The sequence below is a fragment of the Arvicola amphibius genome, chromosome 6 (assembly GCF_903992535.2).
Source record: "Arvicola amphibius chromosome 6, mArvAmp1.2, whole genome shotgun sequence".
NCBI lineage: Eukaryota > Metazoa > Chordata > Mammalia > Rodentia > Cricetidae > Arvicola > Arvicola amphibius.
The window spans coordinates 154,947,376-154,967,140 of NC_052052.2; the positions used below are offsets into that span (position 1 = coordinate 154,947,376).

The 19,765-nt window shown below is 45.2% G+C and overlaps 1 protein-coding gene across 5 annotated transcripts in view; it reads left to right on the forward strand.

Annotated features, from left to right (window-relative positions):
- The window catches only part of Ntrk2 (neurotrophic receptor tyrosine kinase 2), a 322,706-nt gene that overhangs the window by 24,295 nt on the left and 278,646 nt on the right, over nucleotides 1–19,765 (forward strand). For all 5 annotated transcript variants that reach the window (XM_038333524.1, XM_038333525.1, XM_038333526.1 and 2 more), the window contains exons 2-5: nucleotides 6,603–6,677; nucleotides 6,795–6,866; nucleotides 10,960–11,028; nucleotides 14,640–14,794. In XM_038333524.1, the coding sequence (XP_038189452.1) occupies nucleotides 6,603–6,677; nucleotides 6,795–6,866; nucleotides 10,960–11,028; nucleotides 14,640–14,794 (371 nt within the window). The remainder of the gene's footprint in view (nucleotides 1–6,602; nucleotides 6,678–6,794; nucleotides 6,867–10,959; nucleotides 11,029–14,639; nucleotides 14,795–19,765) is intronic.

Below are 19,765 nucleotides of genomic sequence, written 5' to 3' on the forward strand. Positions count from 1 at the left end.
CTTATGTTTGCTTTGTTTCATTGACTTCTCCACAACTTGCATTGTTATCTGCCAGAGCTTCGTTCAGTCTTCCTGCACACCGCCATGCAAGTGTGTCTAACTTCTCCAGATGGACGGTGTCTGTCTGTCTACATTGAGAGCCGACATTTCATGGACATTTACTCTCTGCTGGGGAGTGGCCATATATATGACAAACCAGGCACCCTGCACTTGGGGGAGTTAACAGTTCAGTTGGGGGTGTCAGGTGGGGCAGTAGAAATATAAAACTGCCTCTCTAAGTCTTAATATACACTGAGAGTGCTGTGAGCCCTCGCCATGGGGTGGTCTCAGAGTGCTCCTACTGGAAAGGGCAGTTTGGGTGTTGACCATGCTGCTTAAGGAGTGCTACAGACCTGTAGCCTCTCCGAATAGATCTTGGTGGACTTTCTGATAGCCCAGTCGTATGGGATCTGATTTTTAGGGCTGCAGAATATAGCTGGGGTGCAGTGGAGATGTGAGGAAGCGTAGTAAGAACAAGGCTCACGTATAAGGGCCCGAAATGTGACCTGGGCTTGAGGAAGGAGGAAGGTTTGTTGCGGGCACCCTGAGAGGGTAGAGGCCAGCAGTGCCAGTGGTGGTTTCTGAAGGGTTGCTGATGTGGAGGAGGGGTGAGAGTCCAGAGGGCTCTTTAACTGTTTGACTGTCCAATCTCTCACAGTGACTAGAAGGTGGCTGTTAGCCTGCTTGCACAAAAAAAGTCACCCTCTGCATGGCAGTGGGAGGAAGCCTGGATTTCTGTGAAGAAACTGTTCTGCTGGCCGACCTCCTGTGAAGTTCTGTGGGGCAGGGTTGGAAGGAGGCCCTGGGCCAGAAAGGCCCTGGGTCCGGAACTTTCTAGAATCCTAGGCCAGGGTCAGAGAAGCTGGGGGTTGTCATGGAGAAAGCTCTTACAGCCCTCGGCCAAATTCCTGGCCTTTTCTATGCTTCCTTGGGAGCAAAGGCCCTCTCTGAGGCAGAGACCTACTGTTCTTAAAGATCCCTTAGGGCCCCACAAGTCTTCCCAGGAGCACTGGGGAGAGGTCTCAGGGTAGACTGGCTGGCTGGGGAGAGTCTGTCCAGGAGACGGCTGAACCCCAAAACCTTTGGTAGCTAGGTGTAAGTCGCCAGTAGGTAGGGCAAGGCATTCTTCTGCTTCTGCCTAGAAGCTCTGGGCCCTGACTGACAAGGAAACCTGAGCTCAGCTGGGTCTGCCTGCTGACTCCTGGAGAAGCCCCGCCCAGACTTCTACAGTCATTTGACTCTGAGGCTGTCTCTGGTTCTCCTCTACCCGTTTCTTTTCCTTCCGTCTTCTTCTTCTTGTTTGGGTTCCTTTCTTTCCTCTTCCCTTCAGCCAGTCCTCTCCCTCTTCCCCCTTCCATTCCTCCTGGTGAAGCAAAAGCATCCACAAGAACACCACAAGATAACTTCTCCTATTCGCCACGGTTAAGAATCGATGCTGCATCTTTTGACTCTTCTCTTGCAAACCTTTTCTCCTTATAAAAAGAAATAGAATTTCAATTCAACCAGATAAACCATTTAATACTTTGTGTCTTTATCTTCAGCCCTTTCTCCCTTCCTCGCCTCAGTTCCCTACACTTTGCATGCTTACTGCAAACACTGATGGTACCGTTAAGCTTTTAAGTAAATTGTTTTGTATGTATATATCAGTACATAATTTTGATGCTTTTATAACTTTGCGTAGATATCTCTTTCTGCTTAGATACAGTTCAATTATATATTTAGTATATTTTGCTTTTTAAAGTTCCTGATATCTTTATGGGTGCACATTTTCTAGCTTTTGACTCTATTGTAATATCTTCTTGATTGTCTTAAAATTCCTCCTTCTATTCTTTAGATAAACTCTCCCTATATAACTCAGGGTAGTTTTGAACTGGAAACCACCTCCCTTCCTGAGTGCTGGAATCCCAAGAAAGCAACAACACGCCGCCCACATGAGCAGTTCTGCATCTGCTCTCTTGTGCTTACGTGTAAGAATTTCTCTTGGGTGATGCCTACAAGTAGGATCGCTGGACCGCGAATGGTACCGGTTTCTAGTTTTGCAGAATGCTGGCACTGTGCCTTTAGAATGATTATCCAGGTCACACCCTTACCAATAGTCTGAGGAAATTTCCCATGTCATTAGCCGTGAGTCAGTGCCAGCTATTAGATCCCTGATCAGCCTAGTGGGGACAGAGAGACAGGGCGGCGTTGCTTTCGTTTGTTTGTTTCAGAATCCTAGGGGTGAGCAGCTTCCCATGTGGCTCCTGGCCACTCTCTCTTTCTTCTGTGGCTTGTCTCTTAGCCTCACTGGCTTCCTTTCTACTTAGGATTCCTCACTTGGTGGTAACTAAGCAGAATTTCCCCCCCTCCCCTTTTAGACTTTTTTTATTTTTACTTTATGTGTATGAGTATTTTGCCTGCATGGATGTCTGTGTTCCAGGTGCATGCAGTGCCCATGGAGGCCAGAAGAGGGCACTAGATGCTCTGAAGTGGAGTTCCAGACAGTTGTAGGCCAGGATGTGGGTGCTGGGAATTGAGCTTGAGTCTTCAGCAAGAACAGTCTGTGCTCTTGGCTGCGGAGTCATCTCCTCAGACCCAAACAGAGTTTCTTAGGGGTAGATGGTAGGAGTAACATAGCTGCCAGCAGGCTGTGGACTTCCGGGCTTAGATGAGAACCAGGAACAACCTTGGGGTCAGCTGCTGGGGAGCTTTACCCACTTGGGGTGCAGTTTCCTCTGACCAGGGCTGTGTTCCCAGCATCCCTTTCTTCACACTCTGTGGCCATTTCCAATAATGTTGCATGGTCTTTGAGTGGTTTGCAGAAAAACTGATCTGCTATTAGATCCAAGAATAATCATCTTTCACTGGGCTTGATGCTGCTTGCTTTTTCGTGAGTAGGGAGCATTTATCATTGATAAGCTTGGTCTTCTTGTTTTCTTAAGGATTTGCAACCAAAAACCTTAAAAACAAAAATATAACTCTTCTCACAAGTCTGTATTTTTTGTTTTGTTTTGTTTGCCTGTTTTGCCTTGTTTGAGACAGGTTCTCACTATGTAGCTCTTACTGTCCTGGAAATCACTCTGTAGACCAGACTGGTCTCAGACTCACAGAGATCCACCTTCCCCAAGTACTGGGATTAAAGGCGTGCGCCACCATGCCCAGCCAAGTAGATGCTTTTCACAGCTCAATTCTTCACCTCGTTGGCATCTCGTCTCTGCTCTCTTTGTGTTCATTGCGCTTTGCTGAGCACCACTGGGTCACGTATAATCTAAGTATCGGGTTGAAGTGAAATAAATGTCTAAACACGGCACGAACAACTCAAAGAAAGGCTGAAGTAAAGATAAATGTTTTGGCCCTGTAAAGATAAATGTTTTGGCCCTGGATGCTGCTTGGATACCTACCTGGTGAGCTGGACGTTTGTCTTCTCAGGGTGAATTCAGTGGTGATCCCTGTAGAAAGGAAAGAAAACATAGAGTGTAGTGGGTTCTCACCCTGCCCATGGCACTGGTCTCCCTGGCCTGGTGGAGGTGGGATGAAGACCCACTGCAGCCAAGGGTTTCAGAAGAACCACACGGGCTAACTCAGGTACACACTGGTAGGTGAGCTTGTCTGCTGCTCCAGCGGCGACTCCAGAGAAGCCTCCCCCACCGATTCTTCTTTTCCTGCTGCTGTGGCAGAAAGAAGATGCTAAAAATACTTAGCAGGTCTGGAATCCAGGCCTCAGTGCAGCTTACTCACCGAGAAGAATGAGGTCACTGTGGTCTTACTGAAAACGTTAGTGCAATGAAATTCTTGGAAAAATGTCTCCAAAATGTGATGATTTTGAAACATTTCATAAAAACTTGATGTCAAAAATGGAGCATTCGGTTCAAGTCTTAATATATTTCCTTGGTCTGTGGCAGATGGGTGGGGGAAGGGATCTCCATTAGCGACTTCACTCCTATCTTGTGTCCTGTGAAGAGGCTGGTCTTGGGTTAGGAATCTGGAGCTTGAGAAGTGGTTGACCTTCTGTTTTGGAGGCTGGGTTTTTGATGTTGTGTTTGCGTGGCTCCTTTTAAAATGATTTTGGCATTGGTGTAATTTATATACTCAGTCATTCAATTTTAATTTTAATGTGCCCTAATTATATTTTCCCCTTTCTTCTTATGGATGTGTGTGTGTGTGTGTGTGTGTGTGTGTGTGTGTGTGTGTGTAGTGTGTGCATCTGTGTGTGTTCTATCTGTACAGATGTTTAAGGGCATACTTAACACTGTGTGCTTGTGTGGAGGCCCGAGCTCAACTTTGAATGTCCTTCTCTATTGCCCATGGGATTTGCTCATCTCCATACCCGTAGAATTAGGGTTACAGGTGCATACCCCAGCTTTTATATAGGTTCTAGAGACAAACTCAGTTTCTCATGCCTGCACAGCAAGTTCTTACCCTCCATCTTATAGCTGTCTTTTCTCCACTGGGTAGAGACCCAGAGGTGCTGGGTGCTCTTGTGTCTCATTATTCAAGTCATTTATTCCATTTTAACTCATTGTTAGTAGAAGAGTTGTATGTTTGACTTTAGGGTATTAATTAAAATGTTATGCATCTTAATGTTTTTCAAAAATGACAAAGTAAAATTTACCCAATCATAGCTTTTATGATTTAAAAATGCTGCAAGATCCCCCACAGAGCAGCAGTGAGCCTGGCAGGTCGCAGCGGGTCCCGAGTGGGTCCCGGAGGGCCCGCAGAGCAGCTAGTCCCAGGCAGAGACATCTGCGGGCAAGTTTGCGGCGGGTCCCCGCTGGTCCCAGCGGCAGGCAGACACATGGCGGGCGGGCAGGAGACAGAGACATGGATAGACACAACATGTAGAGTAAGATTTAATATTTATTCAGGGGGTTATGGAGGGGAAAGGGAGAAAGGAGAGAAAGAGAGAGAGAGAGAGAGAGAGAGAGAGAGAGAGAGAGAGAGAGAGAGAGGAGGAGAAAGAGAAGGGAAAGTGGGGAAAACAGGCACACACAAGGAGGGGACAGAGAGAGATCCAAGATGATGACAAGAGGTCAGGGGTCACCGGGAGTGGGCGTGGCTTGCCTCTTAAAGGGACCAGGGACCAAAACCATAACAATAGCTTCTGTAGTACTTTTGTATCTGCAATTGTTTCCTATCTATCCTTCCATCATCCATCCATCCATCCATCCATCCATCCATCCATCCATACATACATACATACACAATTCAGCCATCATCCATCATCCCATTCATCCATCTATCTACCTACAGTATCCTCCAATTCATCATCATCCACCCACACATCTTTCTTTTTTCTTTTTCTTCCTTCCTTCCTTCCTTCCTTCCTATCTATCTATCTATCTATCTATCTATCTATCATCTATCTATCTATCCATCCATCATCTGTGTACTACCTCCTTTGCTTAAGGATAACCTGGGAACTGTGGTGCATATTATGAATTATAGAATCAATTCTGTTTTCAAAGAGGCTGTGACCTAAGGCTATAGAGATGGGTTCTTACACAGCTGTCATACAAAACAGAGCACGAAACCCTCCAGGATAGTAATTTTAATAGCTGCATATTTGCACTATTGGTGACTTTATCGATTGTACATGACAGAAAAGTCCAGATCAAACTAGTTTAGTAATATCTAGCTTTAGAAAAGGCTAGATTCAAAGACCCAAGTGGTAGTTTGATGGGACTGTCCCTTTCTATGTCTCATTAGGCTCACTTCTTGTTGACTTCATTCTTGGATGGCCCCTTTCTTGTGGTAGATTTGCCCATTGGAAGCCCTAGGCTAGTGTTATTCTTCCTTTATGAGTCCAACACCTCTCTCCCAAGATTCATAGTGTTAAATATTAAGGATTAGTTTCACTGGTCTCCCTGAGGTCATGTGCACATCTCTCAGCCAATCATCATGGTCAAGGGACTATTATTCTCTGTCATTAGCAAGAGTCCTTAGTTAACTCCTATATTTACAAGCCTTGTGGGCTGGGGAGGAAGGGCAGTCTCCTACAGAGACTTCACTAGGGCCACCTGGGGCTTGTGGAATGTGGTTCATCAAAGGAGCTATTGGAATTGTTGCTGACAAAGGCAGAAGGAGAGAAGGCTGGCCAAGAGAAGAACTGGAGGGAGAAGTGGGGGTAGCGGGAATGCACTTCATGTTTTAGAAGGGGGAAATGACTGTGTCTCCTGGAATGCGCAGAAACGTGCGACCTTTCTTCTGCTTCAGGACACCTTCCGCCTTCACCCAGTGGTGGTGCCTTTACATGGGGAGGGGGACTGAAACTTTTAGACAGGAAAGTGACACACGGTGAGACCCTCAGTAAACTGGCCAGGGATGGTGAAATCCGGTCATTTTTAACTATTGCCTTCCCTGGGAAGAAAGGACTGGGGCTGGATCTAGGGGTTGCTGGAGGAATGGGGATGATATGATCAAAATAAATTGGACCAAATTCTCAAAGAACCACTGATACCAAAGGAAGAATGTAGCTATTGTGTTGCGTAGGGGACTCCGTGGTAAGGTGGCATGGAAGTTACCCATCATTCCATGTGAGCATCAGTATTCCGAGTCACCCACATTTCCTTTCTGCTCTGTTACAGTTTCATCGCAAATCAGAAAAGGTTAGAGATCATCAACGAAGATGATGTGGAAGCTTATGTGGGGCTGAAAAACTTGTGAGTACTCACTGCATCCTTACCAATCATGTGCTCTGCTCTTCTTGTGCTTTGCTGCGCTCGGGTAGGCAGCTTGCTGGTTAATGCTAACGTGATGCTATTATGTGTTTTCTGTAGGACAATTGTGGATTCCGGATTAAAATTTGTGGCTTACAAAGCCTTTCTGAAAAACAGCAACCTGCAGCACGTGTGAGTAGCGAGCGATTTGCCCAGTATTTTCTCACCCTTGTTTATCTTCCTCCTTCGCCAGCCCCAGCCTTCCCTTGGTAGTTAACGTCGCCCTGATGGCAGCTTAGGAGCATTAGCTTTGATTGTTTGATTTCAGAATGGCTTTGGGGTGCTCAGAACAGCCTGTTCATTCCCCTTTGTGAATTTCTGGGCCATTTCCATCTTGGGCAGAGCTCTGGGCCAACGGCAAGGACTCTGATGTGAAAACGATGTCCTTGTACAAAGGTCTTGATTCTTTTCTTTGGAGTAAGACACACTCCCTGGAACACATCAAGCTAAGTAATCAAGATGCTGACTTGGCCTTGGATGGCTTAAGGAAATAAAAATTACTAATGCTTTTTCCCTTATAATAGGACCATTTGAGCCTTCATTTTCTCAGCAGCATGTGCCATGGATTGATAAAATAGAGGAAAGAAAATCAATCACTGACTATGCTAACGGTCCAGATGACTCTTAGTAGTAGGGGCTGCTTTGCCCCAAGTCATGTTGGTATTTTGTTGACTGGAGTCAATTGAAAATGCAGGAAATAAGAGTTATTATATGGTTTTTTGGTAAGTCCCTCAATGCTACCAGTTAAGTCAACAAATTATGCACTTCTGAGATAGCCTATCAAACAGATCACCCACAAGACAAAAATGTCATGGTCCCTCCCCCAATTCGGATTCCCTCACACTGTGAGTTTCTGGTAGAATCAGTCTTTTGCTGGAGTGCTGTCATCGGAATTCTTGCTGACCAAAGTCTCTTTGCATTTCACGGTTAGTTGGCCCTTTACCCTGAGTCTCACCTGGACATTTTACTTGCACAGAGCGATGTCTGTATCCCCAGTACACAGACAAAAATCCAGTCTGAGGGAGCTGTGTGACTTACTCGCTGGCCAGCTCTTCACCATGTTCTTAAGACAGGAATAAGGGAGATAAACTCTCTGCCATCACTATCAACTTGTAACATCTGCCCCTTCCCCCTCCCTGGGGAAAACAGTTCCCAGGCTGGTTTCCATGCCGGTTATTAAAGAATTCATTGTCTTAGGTCAGACTGCCTGGGTGCTCTGTGGAGATGTGTTGATTTTACTGAAGACCTTAATTTCATAAAGTCATTTTCATGAGTTCATATTTTATATGTGACAGGAATAATGAAGTCACTTTCTAAGATATAAAACATTCTGCAAAATTGGAATAAAACTCTGGGCACATTTTAAAACACTTTTTTTTTTTTCTTGAAACATTTCTTGCCATCCTGTCTGGATTGGTCTGTTGGGGCAAACCTGATGTGTTGGTAGCCCTTGGTGGCACAGACACGACAGCAGGGTGAGAATGGAAAAAATGCCCCACTGCCATCTCTCAAAAGTAATTAATGACCTTGACAGTTAAGTTTTCAAATTTTCATTACAGATGACCTTAGACCCAAATCGCTCAGCAGTTTCATTGTGTGTTGTCTGATTCCTCGGGGGATTGATGCTCCCATTATAATATGAACAGAGGGCCATAGCTAATTGTAATTCTATTGGTAGCCCCGTGTGTCTTTCTTTTGTGTGTTGCTATGTGAGAGAACAATTTTAATGGCGTTCTAGCTTGCATATCCTTGAAGTTATGTGTCTGCTCCTGCCTCTTATGTGGTCTTAAGATAGGACACTAAAGAGGGATAGATTTTCTATATAGCTCCCTTACTAGACGACAAGCCAGGAGCTGATAATCGGTCAAGCTTCAAAGCCTCTATTGATTTGTGTAGCTATTGTCAAGCAGTGGGACACAGTGACATTAGGCCGGTATTTAGGCACTCACGAAGAGTGGAGAGATGCCAGCGAACCCCAGGCTTCCACTTGGAGAAAGGGGTTTTTCCTGGCCACAGAATGAAGCTAGCCTGTCTTGGGGGATGGTAGGGGTGGAGAGGGAAGTCAGGTCTAGCATCTGCCTTCTGTCTCAGCTTCTGCTTGGACAAAGGACCCTGGGGACCAGCTTGTTTTCCCTGAATTTCCTGAATGCAAATTGCACTGACCCAGGTTATCAACACATGGGCTGCAAGTGGTTAATAAAGAGCTATGTGCTAAAGCTGTCTCTCCCCAGCCCTAGGCTGGCCTGGCAACCCTTCTTAGCTCCCCTCCTATACAGACACTGGGAAAGATGGGGCTATGGCCCTCCGGGCTTTGAGAAACTTCAGAGGGGAGCCCTGGCTCACCCCTTGCCTCAGTTTGCCTAGTCCATGTTAGCCTCACACAGTGACCATTCGGAGCTCCTCTCTGAATGTATGTCTAGGTGCCTTTAATTGCTGCCCAGACCCTAAAACCACAGGGACTGTGAGAAAAGCCAGCCTGTGTATTTTCCAGGGGCTTTGCCGAGGTGCTAATTATGCTCTTAACAAAGTTTTACAATCAAACAGTAAGAGGATTGTTGATTCTCTTTTCTTCCTTCTTCCTCCTTTTTGGCTTTTGGCCCCATTCCTAAGTATGCTTCATAAAACTCATCTTGTTCTTTGGCTCGTAACCCCGCGCTGCACTGTGCTGCTGGCAGCCCAATAGAGCAGCTGCTTCCCGGGAGGGCAGCGTGGAGCTGACGGGGGAGGCTGCTCTACAGGCAGCTTGGAGCTGATGGGGACTCTTCCCCATTCCTCCCCTTGCTGCTTCCTTGCTTCCTCTTGATCCTGGTCTTCACCTCTTTTTCTCTCTTTCTCTCCTCCACAGCTCCATTCTCACCTCCCTCTCTCTTCTTTCCTCCTCTCTGTTTTTATTTATCTTGGGAGAGAAGAACATATTTTTTCTTTTTCCACTTTTTCAGAAGGATTGGGAATTGTGATGAATATGAACGTATCTGAGCCTAAAAGGCAGGCATAGACTTTTTTTTGATGTGATGGGCTCCACCAAAGCCATTCTCAGTTCATGTTCCAAAAGGAAAGCCTTATATGGGCACATCTTACGACTTCCTGGTGGATTATACTTTGATGTGGGATACCATTTCCTGGGGATAAGCACATTGCTCTCCTGTGAATGGAGAAGATACAAGCTTAGAAGTCACAAGGGCATCCTGCTGTCAGTCCGGGTTCAGGTGGGTGGGAATCTCTGTGAAGAAGGTTCACCCGATGGTCATATACACCCTTGAGTTCTAAGAAGCCACATTCACCATTCCCCAGCTGGCTAGTTCTAGTTCTTGATTCAGCTCCTGGCTTTCCCTGGCTCTCTAAGAGGCCTGTTTACATGGGTCAGAGCACTTCCACGGAGATCCCCTTGGACTAACACAACATTCTGGCGTCAGATACAGGTTAGGACCAGGGTTGCCGTCACTGTTAGACGGTATATCTCATAACTTTAAGTAAAATTTAAACAGTAAACAAACTCAGCAGCCAGGATGATGGCCCAGATGACTGTGGCCCAGATCACTAGAAATGCCCACCTACCTGACGAACACACTGGGAAATTCATTAGGTTTTGTTGTTGTTTTGGTTTTGATTTTTTGTTTTTCACCATGGATAGGGCATCTTTCCATTGGTTTATGTAAATCTAAATATGCCATATTTCTGGGGAGCTCAAGACAGAGCCCTCCTGGAGTTACTGGTTCATGAAGGCCTGATACAAATGGTCTTATCAGGACAGTTCCAGTCAGGTGTGCTCTTCCCTGGAAAGACGGTTTAAATTCTATGTCTTTTCCAAGTTTTGTTTGACACATACCTTAAAATGTTCAAGATGCTTTATAGCTGTAAAGTTTTTCTGTTCTCATGAGCTTATGATGTTATATTTTATTAAATAGTTCCCAACTTAATATTCACAATGTCGGGATCTCACCTAGGCTTAGGACTGGACCGCCAGTCAATTTGTGAAGCATAAGCTCTCGGGTGAAACAAAGATATGAAAAATAGACTTCGCGAGGTATCCACCCTTCTCCCATAGCACATAGCGCATAGAAACTGCGAGAGAGTTGGTCTTCTAGGTAAAGGACACCATGGGGTCTAAGGAACATGTGTACCCAATCCAAGAAAGTTACATTTTGAAAACAAAGTATTTATTTGAACATATCATTTTAAAACCACAACCTTTTAGATTCACACTTAGTATATCTTATTTCTACAGGAATCTCACACGAAACAAGCTGACAAGTTTGTCGAGGAAGCATTTCCGCCACCTTGACTTGTCTGAGCTGTAAGTAATGATTTTGTCGGACATTTGGGAGAAAATTTTCAAAAGAAAGGATAATTGGTATTTTTTTAAATGAGTACCATTGCAAGTTTGTGTTGTATCAAAACTCTTGAAAAATGGTTTCTCTAGTTTTGCCCCAATTGGGTGATTAAAAATCTCAATCTCAATTATATGTCATTATGATCAGCTGAATGCTGTTTTTACATAAATAATTTATTTTCTAATAGCGGGAAAAGAGAAAAAAACAGCAGGGAGTTTTGTGTTAAAGTGGCTTTATAGTTTATGTCATCTGGCTCCTGTTTTATCCAAGCCCTAAAATAAAGCAAGTTCATCACGGAGGAAATTGCAGCGGATAAAACCCTTCCAGCTTTGTCAGTCTCAGCTCAGCAAAGGCTTGGGTGTAGCCAACTGTGGAAGAGAGAACGTTCTCCACCCCTGCCATCTCTGGGAGCTTTTCTCCGAGGTCCACCATTGGTGCTCAATATTTATCCTTATGTTCCAGTCTCCTCTTCTGTTAAATGATAGGGAAAACATTGAGATGCATTGATGGCTGACAGCCAACGCCTCAGATGGCTCTTGGTGTAATCACCATGACGCAAATATGAGGTCACCATTGCTGTGGGCAGGGGCTTGAGGGATGCCCAGGGCAAGCCTGGGGCTGGAAGGACAGACCTTAGAGGGTAGGAAGAAGCATTAGCTTTAACCACTTAGAAATATTCATGGACCAGTCTCAGGATTTCCTTCTCTGGGAAGTCAGGAATGTAGGGTGGAGCAAGAGTGGTCACGCATCAAAAAGCCAAAGTGGGAATCTTCAGAGCTCAGGGCAGAGGAAGTGGGTTCCAGGGCCACTGCCCGGTCTGCTCCCAAACATCAGAGAGGTGGGACGGTCCTTGGGCCCTGTTCCCATCTGGGGTGGTTCCTGTCCCCACCTTGCTGTTGCTCCAGGCAGTGACAGGGTTAAGAGGTGTCTTGGGCTCTGAGTACCAGGATGAAGTCCCCTAGAGAAGGAAGCACAATGGAACCCCAGCCTCCATGGCTGACATATGAGAAGGTTGCCCGTGAGCACGTGTGTCAGGTACATCCAGGCTGGTGTGTACACATCTGAGTGCCAGCTGCCCCAAGCAGGGAGCCCCTTGGCACTTCCACAGAGGCAGTCTGGGAACAACTCACATGGGGTCTGGACCAATTCTTTGCTTCAACTTGTAGAGAACCATACTGCCAGAAATAGCCATGCCCAGCAGAGCTAAAAAGGCAGGTCTGGTTTCTGAGGTATAGAGTATGTGTATGGGGGGAGGGTTGGGCAGCGCAGTGGGGGCACAGTTAGGGCTTTGGTCTAACAGAGTGGGAAAGAGACTGGGGTGATGGCATGGTCCTCAAGTTAATGCCCAAAGGAGTGCTCATCTGATTAGGTGCTCAGGACAAGGGCACACCCTATGAAGAGGGCCCCTCCCTAGGTGCATCATGCAGGCAGGAGGCATCCCCTGGTGGAGAGGGCATAGCTGTATGAGCAAGAAGGGCTACTTGGTGGAAGTCTTGACCACTGGCAATTATTTGGAATAAACTGACTTCAGGGAGTCGAAGCACTAGCGTTGATTCCCTTAAGATATTTTAAATTGATACTAGCTATATATTTCATTGGGGGTATAGTTTATTTGACATTTGTATGTTGTATATAAGGGTCTATACATATCTTATATACTGATTATACATATATATTTATATAAAATCTCAAATATTCAACACTCAATTCTTTCTTCTAACTCTTTTGAAATATAAATTACTGTTTGATACAGTAGGCCTACTCTACTGTAGAATGCTGTGACTTCCTCTGCTGTGGCTTTGTACCTAGTTGGCGGCCTCCATCGCCCTTCCTGCCACCCTTCCCAGCTTCCAGTCACAACTACCCTACACCTTATGCCTAGGAGACCAGTTTAATTTGCCCCACCTGTGAGTGAGGACATGTGCTGTGTGCCTTTTTCTCACACAGCAAGAGACGTGACCCCCTCTGAGGCAGGTATGGGACGCAGGGCAAGGCCCTCCACGTAAAGGCCTTGGGTGCCACTGTGTAATGTTTCCTGGATGAAGGGAAAAATCAGAGTTCTGCTTTCCAGTTCATGTTTCAGCATCCCGCTAGCTGCTTGCTCACAGCAAATCATTTAACAGGCGCTGATGGTGTGTAGGCTACCTGTCAGAGTGAAGGGGAGAAAATTCTGTCTAGGACTCCATCCTTTAGTGGGAGAGGTGGTGCCCAGGCCAACCAGAGCAGCCTCCACGTGAAGAGAGAAGAGAGTCAGCTCTCTGCCGGCAATGTGCGGCCATGTGACCACCCTGGGTTCCTAATTGAAGATCCTTTCCATTTTTTTTTTTTTTTCCATTTGGCTTATTTGATTACAGCCCCATTCTAGAAAGACGTTAGCTCTTTGTGTACTCGGAACTCTAGGAACTGTCTTGGGTGCCTTGACTTGGAGCCAGTGGTGGGTCTTTTCTGCCTGCTATTCCATGTCGTATAACATCAAGTCCTGTTTGGATGTTGGCGGAATATTTGGAGATGAGCGAGCACATAGAAATTAAGCCAGTCCACCATGACCACATTTCCTCCTCACCCCCCAAGTAACTCGCAGGAAAGTCTCCAGGGACCTCTGAGATTCTTAGAGCGCAATCAGAAAACCACAGGAGTAAACGATGCTGCAAAGCCAGGTCCCGTCCTCAGGAAATCTTAAGTATTGTGGTTAGCGCCAGGCAGCGTCTATGTAACGATTGAAAATGGCCTCATTTAAAGGTTCATTATCATAAATGGAATTCATCTTAAATAGGCCGCTGAGCATTATAAATAGCATTAAAGATTTTTTTTCCCTGTGGTTTTTGTTTTCCTCTTGACCACTTCCTCTTTCACCCACTGTAGTACATAAGCATCCAGACAGTATGGCTGAGGTCTAGCACATCCTCCGGCTGCAGGCTGCACAGCTCAGCCTGGGGAGTCCAGCGTATCATCCCCGAAACCCCCACTGGGTTGAAGATGTGCATATGTGTTCTCTACCTTCCTTCCGTCCAGCTTAGCCCCTAACCTTCTTGCATGAATGAAAAGGACTCTGGTTGCATAATGCAGAAAGGCCAGAGAGACAGCCTCCTGGTTCCTGCACCTCAGCCTTGGATCCCGATAGCTCTAATTTCATTTTAAATGGAGACAAAAAGGTTCTACTTGGCCCACTGAAGTGAGAACTCTTAAGTCTCTAACTTGGTCAGAAGCAGGTGTATTAATGCTCCTAACATATTATCACTGACAGCTTCACTTACGTACGGAAGCAACCCCCTCCCCGTCGCGAGATGCTCTGCCGTAGCTGTGTGTTGTTCAGATCTGTTTTCCTGCATGTTCTGCAAAGTTCCCCATTTCTTCGCTATCGTTAGCCTCTACGGTGTTGTTTGCACATAACAGTAGCACAGTAGTTATTAGATACTGGGATGAATAATAAGCACTGTCACGCCATGAAGGTGGGCCACACCTTTCAAAGGTTGACAGCAAAGAAAGACGCTTTCCTCCTGTGGTCGATTCATAAGTACCAGCGAAGCCGAAACTTATGTGGAGCCTGATCGGGCTGCATTTCTGTTCCATGCAGGGTCCTGGTGGGCAATCCGTTCACGTGTTCCTGCGACATTATGTGGATCAAGACTCTCCAGGAGACTAAGGGCAGCCCAGACATGCAGGATTTGTACTGCCTCAATGAAAGCAGCAAGAACACCCCCCTGGCAAACCTGCAGATACCCAATTGTGGTAATTTATTTTTAGATCAATGGGTTCTAGGGTAAATTAATTATTCTAATTGCCTTGGTATGGTAGTGAGTCTGGGGAGAAAACCACTACCCAGGCTTCACAGAGTGTGTTGTGGATATGTCTGGGGATGTTTACGGGCAGTGCGGGGAAGCCAGCCTGGAGCACCTTCAGTGAATGTTCTTTCAAAGTAGAACACCGCTCTGAATGGCTGATGTTGAAGAACACGGAGATAAAAGTCTACTGTTAATTCCCTTGTTGATTTGTCTGCCAGTCCATCTGTCCTTCCATTTATCCACCTCTCAGGTCTCCCAGAAAATGTCCTTGAGGAGCACAGCCCTCCCAGGTCACCTATGTAGGCGATGCAGAGGGAAGGACCTCGGGGCGCTGGGAAGTCAGCAGCAGAAGCAAACAGTCCAAACCTGCACAGTGCCTTAGGCCTGCCTGCCCTGCTGCCCCACACTGTGCCGTGGCTGGCTGTGCTTCCATCTGCTTGTCCCTGTGTCTGGGTTCAAGCTCCCGTTTCCCCCAACATTTCTAGAGAGTTTAAAGTGACACCTAGGGCAAAACTCAGCTCTCTGTTAGAGCTAAGGTCCCGCAAGGGGGACAATCAGAGTCAAGGTTAGGATTTTAGGGCCCCGTGCCTTGTTTCTAGAACCCCCACGTTCGTCCATCCATACAGCTTCGGTCATTCCACCAGGGGTGGGGCAAGCTCTCAAAGATTCTCTTCCCTCTGGCCCGGCACTGGTGACAGAGCAGGGGATTGCGTGCACCTGATCGGTGTCCACAGGAGTGTGTGTTAGCCGTTTGCCTTCAGAAGTCCCTGTTTGAAGTCCCACTTTTATTAAAACCAACACTATTGCTGCTTACCCTTGAGGAGGATTTTATGAAGATAATAAAGCGGTAAGAGCTTGCTCTTTACTCCGTGCCACACAGATCTCTTGGGTGCAGAAGAGAGTCTTCTGCTCTCCTCGTGGGGAAGTTCCGCCCTGTTCTCTTGCCAGTGTCCCTCAGCCTTCTCTGTCAGCCAACCTTAAAAAAACAAAACGAAACAAAACCTCCCAGCACGCCTAATACCGCTTAGTAGGTGTCTATTCCCAGCTGATGCGAGACAGCTGTCCCCGCCTGGGTGCATGCTAGAACTGCCGAGAGAAGCTGCCGATAGGGGCAAGAGATCCACTGTTGAGTCCCCTGGTCACTCGGCTCCCAAACCCCACAGTTGTTTTGGCCTTCTGATCCCAGGAAACATGGAAGAGAGCGCCTGACACAGGCCCTTGTCCCATGAGCCGCCTCCCATTGGTGTCTGCTTTGTCCTTGCTTGACATCAACTCTTTTTATCAATTTTAAAATGTGGCTGCATGGTCTGACGCCCTGACGCGGGCTCAGAGGTCACCCATCGTTGGTACGGTTGACCTCTGAGATCCAAATAGAAGAATGTTCAAAGGAAACAGATTTTTATTTTTTCTTAGTCTATTTTTGATTTTTTTTTTCTGCGGCTCACCATATAGTTCATGTACCAAGCAAGGGGCTGGAGATTGAAACACACAAAAACACACAGAGACAGAGACATGGACCATCCTTGATACCAGAATGCCCCAAGAATGCCCCCTTTATTGTGTTCAGGGTCAGCTTACACAGGGATAGCCACGCCCATTCAAACCCACCAGAAACCACTCTCTTGCCATTAGGAACTCCTGAGGGTATCGTGCTCAGAGCACCTGTAGGTACTTAGAGCAGGGAAAGCAAGTTGTTTACAAGAAATTCAGGATCTGGGGGTTCAGTGCTCCCAACATTTTTCATTTTTTTTGTTTTTCTCCACAGTTCTTAATGAATTAGGTGCTTGAGAGTAACATTTTCACACACACAGACACACACACAGACACATACACACAGACACACACAGACACACACACACAGACACACACAGACACACACACAGACACACACACACAGACACATACACACAGACACACACACACAGACACACACACACACTCCTTGCGGGGAACTGAGGTTTTATTGACACGCTGGGACTAAATGGCCACATTTGTGATCCATTGTGGTGTTATCAGTGCTTGTTAGAGCAACATTTGGGGCTGTGTCGGTGAATTTGCACACTTCGGTGTCTGCCACTTTCCTGAGGAGCTTGTTTGTACTTTCCTTGCTCATCTGTGTTTTTCAGGGCATTTTTATTTATTTTCAACTGCATGGGTAATAGAAATACATTTTGTCATAAAAAGTATTTTCCTGTACTCTATAAAAACACATTTTTAAAAAATGTATAATCATTTTAACTCAGTACTGACAGGCCCGTTAGATTCTAACTATTACGAAGCATTTGTGGTCAAATGTATCTTAATTACAGTAAGTGTTCTGTGTTGATGGCTATTTGGCTTATTTACCATTATAAAGAAAGATTTTATTTTATTTACTCTTAATAAAAATAATTATTTGTATATGTATGTGCCTGAATGTAATTACATGCACCACAGGCATGCAGTGCCCATAGGGGCCAGAAGAGGACATTGGATCCCCTAGAACTGGAATCACAGATTGTTGTGAGCCACCATGTGGGTGTTGGGAACTAAATAAACCCAGTCCTCAGAAGAACAGCAAGCACTCTTGACTGCTGAGCCTTTCTCCAGCCCCATTTCCTGTATTATTGCTAGCATAGTGTTTCCACAGCATCCTTCTTCATGCTCCTGTAAATGTTGCTCTAGAAGACATCACAGAGAGCTGGACTTCTCTCTAATGTGAACCATTGGAGTCTGCTACACCCATAACTTACCACTGTAGCAAGTTATGTGTCCCGAAATCAGCAAACTCTTAAAAGTGCTTTTGAGTGTGTATTGACCCGATTATTAATATTCTTCAGTGTATAGCAAACTGACTTATGATTTGATAAATGCTCCTCTTTCTATGCTTTTCTCAGTTCTCCGTAGTATTTTCTCTTTTCTTTCATTTATTTTCATCTTTAGTTTCTGGGTTTTTTTTTTATTTGTTTGAAAGTTACAAAGTACACTTCAGATTTTTTTTAAAAAAATAATAAATCCAAAACATTTGCTACATATATTTCACTGTGCGTCTCCTGTGTCTAGAGTGTATAGCACCAAAAAGGGAAAATATTTATATTCCTAATAATATTTATATCCCCTGCATCTCTTCACCCATTTCTTAGTGTTTTATCATCTTAAATTTTGTTTTTATTTTTTTCTGTTCAAAAGAAAATGTTTACAAGCAATTGACTAACGATCGTATTGGATTTTATGTATTGCCACTTTTTAGAAATTATCGGAAGATACAAATGACATGATGCCCTACATCTGTAACAACAACAAAAGCACTAGGAGATAAATAATGCAATTTGAAAATGTTTATAAAGGTGAATTAATAGGTGATTCAGAAATACACTGCAAAGACAATGACCTATGGGTTTTTACTTAAGAAACCAGAATTATTTCCTTCCAGATCACCATAGGTGTGTAGTTCCTGTTTGAATGGCAGAGAAGAGACACCAAAAACATTTGTCACACTCAGACACATGCATGAGTAAGCCACAGGGAGAGAGTTGGGGAGACGTTGCTTGATGGTGTTTTTTAAGAGTTTAAAAATACATTTAAGATTTCCATTGGTGCATATCTATTGTACATGCTACTGGGCTACTGATTTTCAGTCAGTTACACGATGTTCTTTGAGTGCATTGTCTCTGTGCCCCGTGTCCCTTTCCTCCCCTCCTATCCTTTAGTACTCTTTGTTTTCTTGAACAATTTTGCTTCGATTTTTATGTCATCTATGTGATTTTATGTATCTATGCAACATCCAGTACCTGCAAATGAGAGAAAACATGGGGTACTCGTCTTTCTGTGACTCGCTCAATCCACCTAACATCATTATTGGTCAGTTGACGTGAATGACACACTTCATTCTTCTGCACCATTGGAAAGCAGGCCAAGGCTCTTTATTCATTCCCGTCAGTGGGCACTGAGGTGTGTTGTGTAACTTAGCTGCTGTGTGCAGACCTGCAGCAAACACGGATAAGCTGTAGCTGTCTCTGCCTTGGGACCCTTGTGTGAGTACCTAGACATGGTTGAACTTGGTCATTTGGTGGTTCTAGTTTGGGTTTTTCTGAGGAGGAGCTGTAGCTATTTCCACAGAGGTTGGGCCACTTTATATCCCTCCAAGCAGTGCGTGATGGTCCCATTTTGTTCACCTCCTCAGCAGTGTTTGTTAGCATGTGTTAATGTCTGTGATTCTCACTGGGGCAAGGCAGAAGAGATTCACGCATCTGATGGTGAGTGAGGTTGAATGTTTTTTCCTCCTGCTGCTTTGCTGAAAATACTTATCAGCTCTAAGAGTTTTCTAATGAAGTCTGTAGAGTCTCCTGTGTATTACATTATCTAAAAATGGGGAGAGTTTAGCTTCTTGCTGTCTTATTAGTACTTTATTTTCTTTTCTTGTCTTATTGCTTCAGCTAGTACTTCAAGTACTATTAGATAGTAGTGAAGAGTACTCACTCTTACTGTGAAAATGCTTGAGATTACCCCCATTTGGTATGATGGTTAGAGGTTTGTTACACACAGCCTATAGTGTGTTGGAATATGTTTTTCTTGTTCCTAACTTCTTGGGGGAGTTTGTTATAAAGCCATGCTGGAGTTCATCAAAAGCCATTTCTGTGTCTCTGGAGATGATCCCGTGACTGCTGTGCTCGAGTCTGTCTCTGTGGTCTATTATATTTACTGATTTGTAAATGTTAAGCCGTCCTTGTGCCACTGGGATGGAGTCAACTTGCTCATGGTGAAGGGTCTTTTGGACGTGCACATGCGCTTCAGCTGCAAGTTCTTGACAAGTTTTGCAATTATGATCATCGGGAAACTGCCCTATAATTCCCCTTCTGTTGTTGTGTCTTTACCTGGTTTTGATACCAGTAATGCTGTTTCTAAGAAGCATCTGTGAAAGAATGACCAGTCTTTTGTT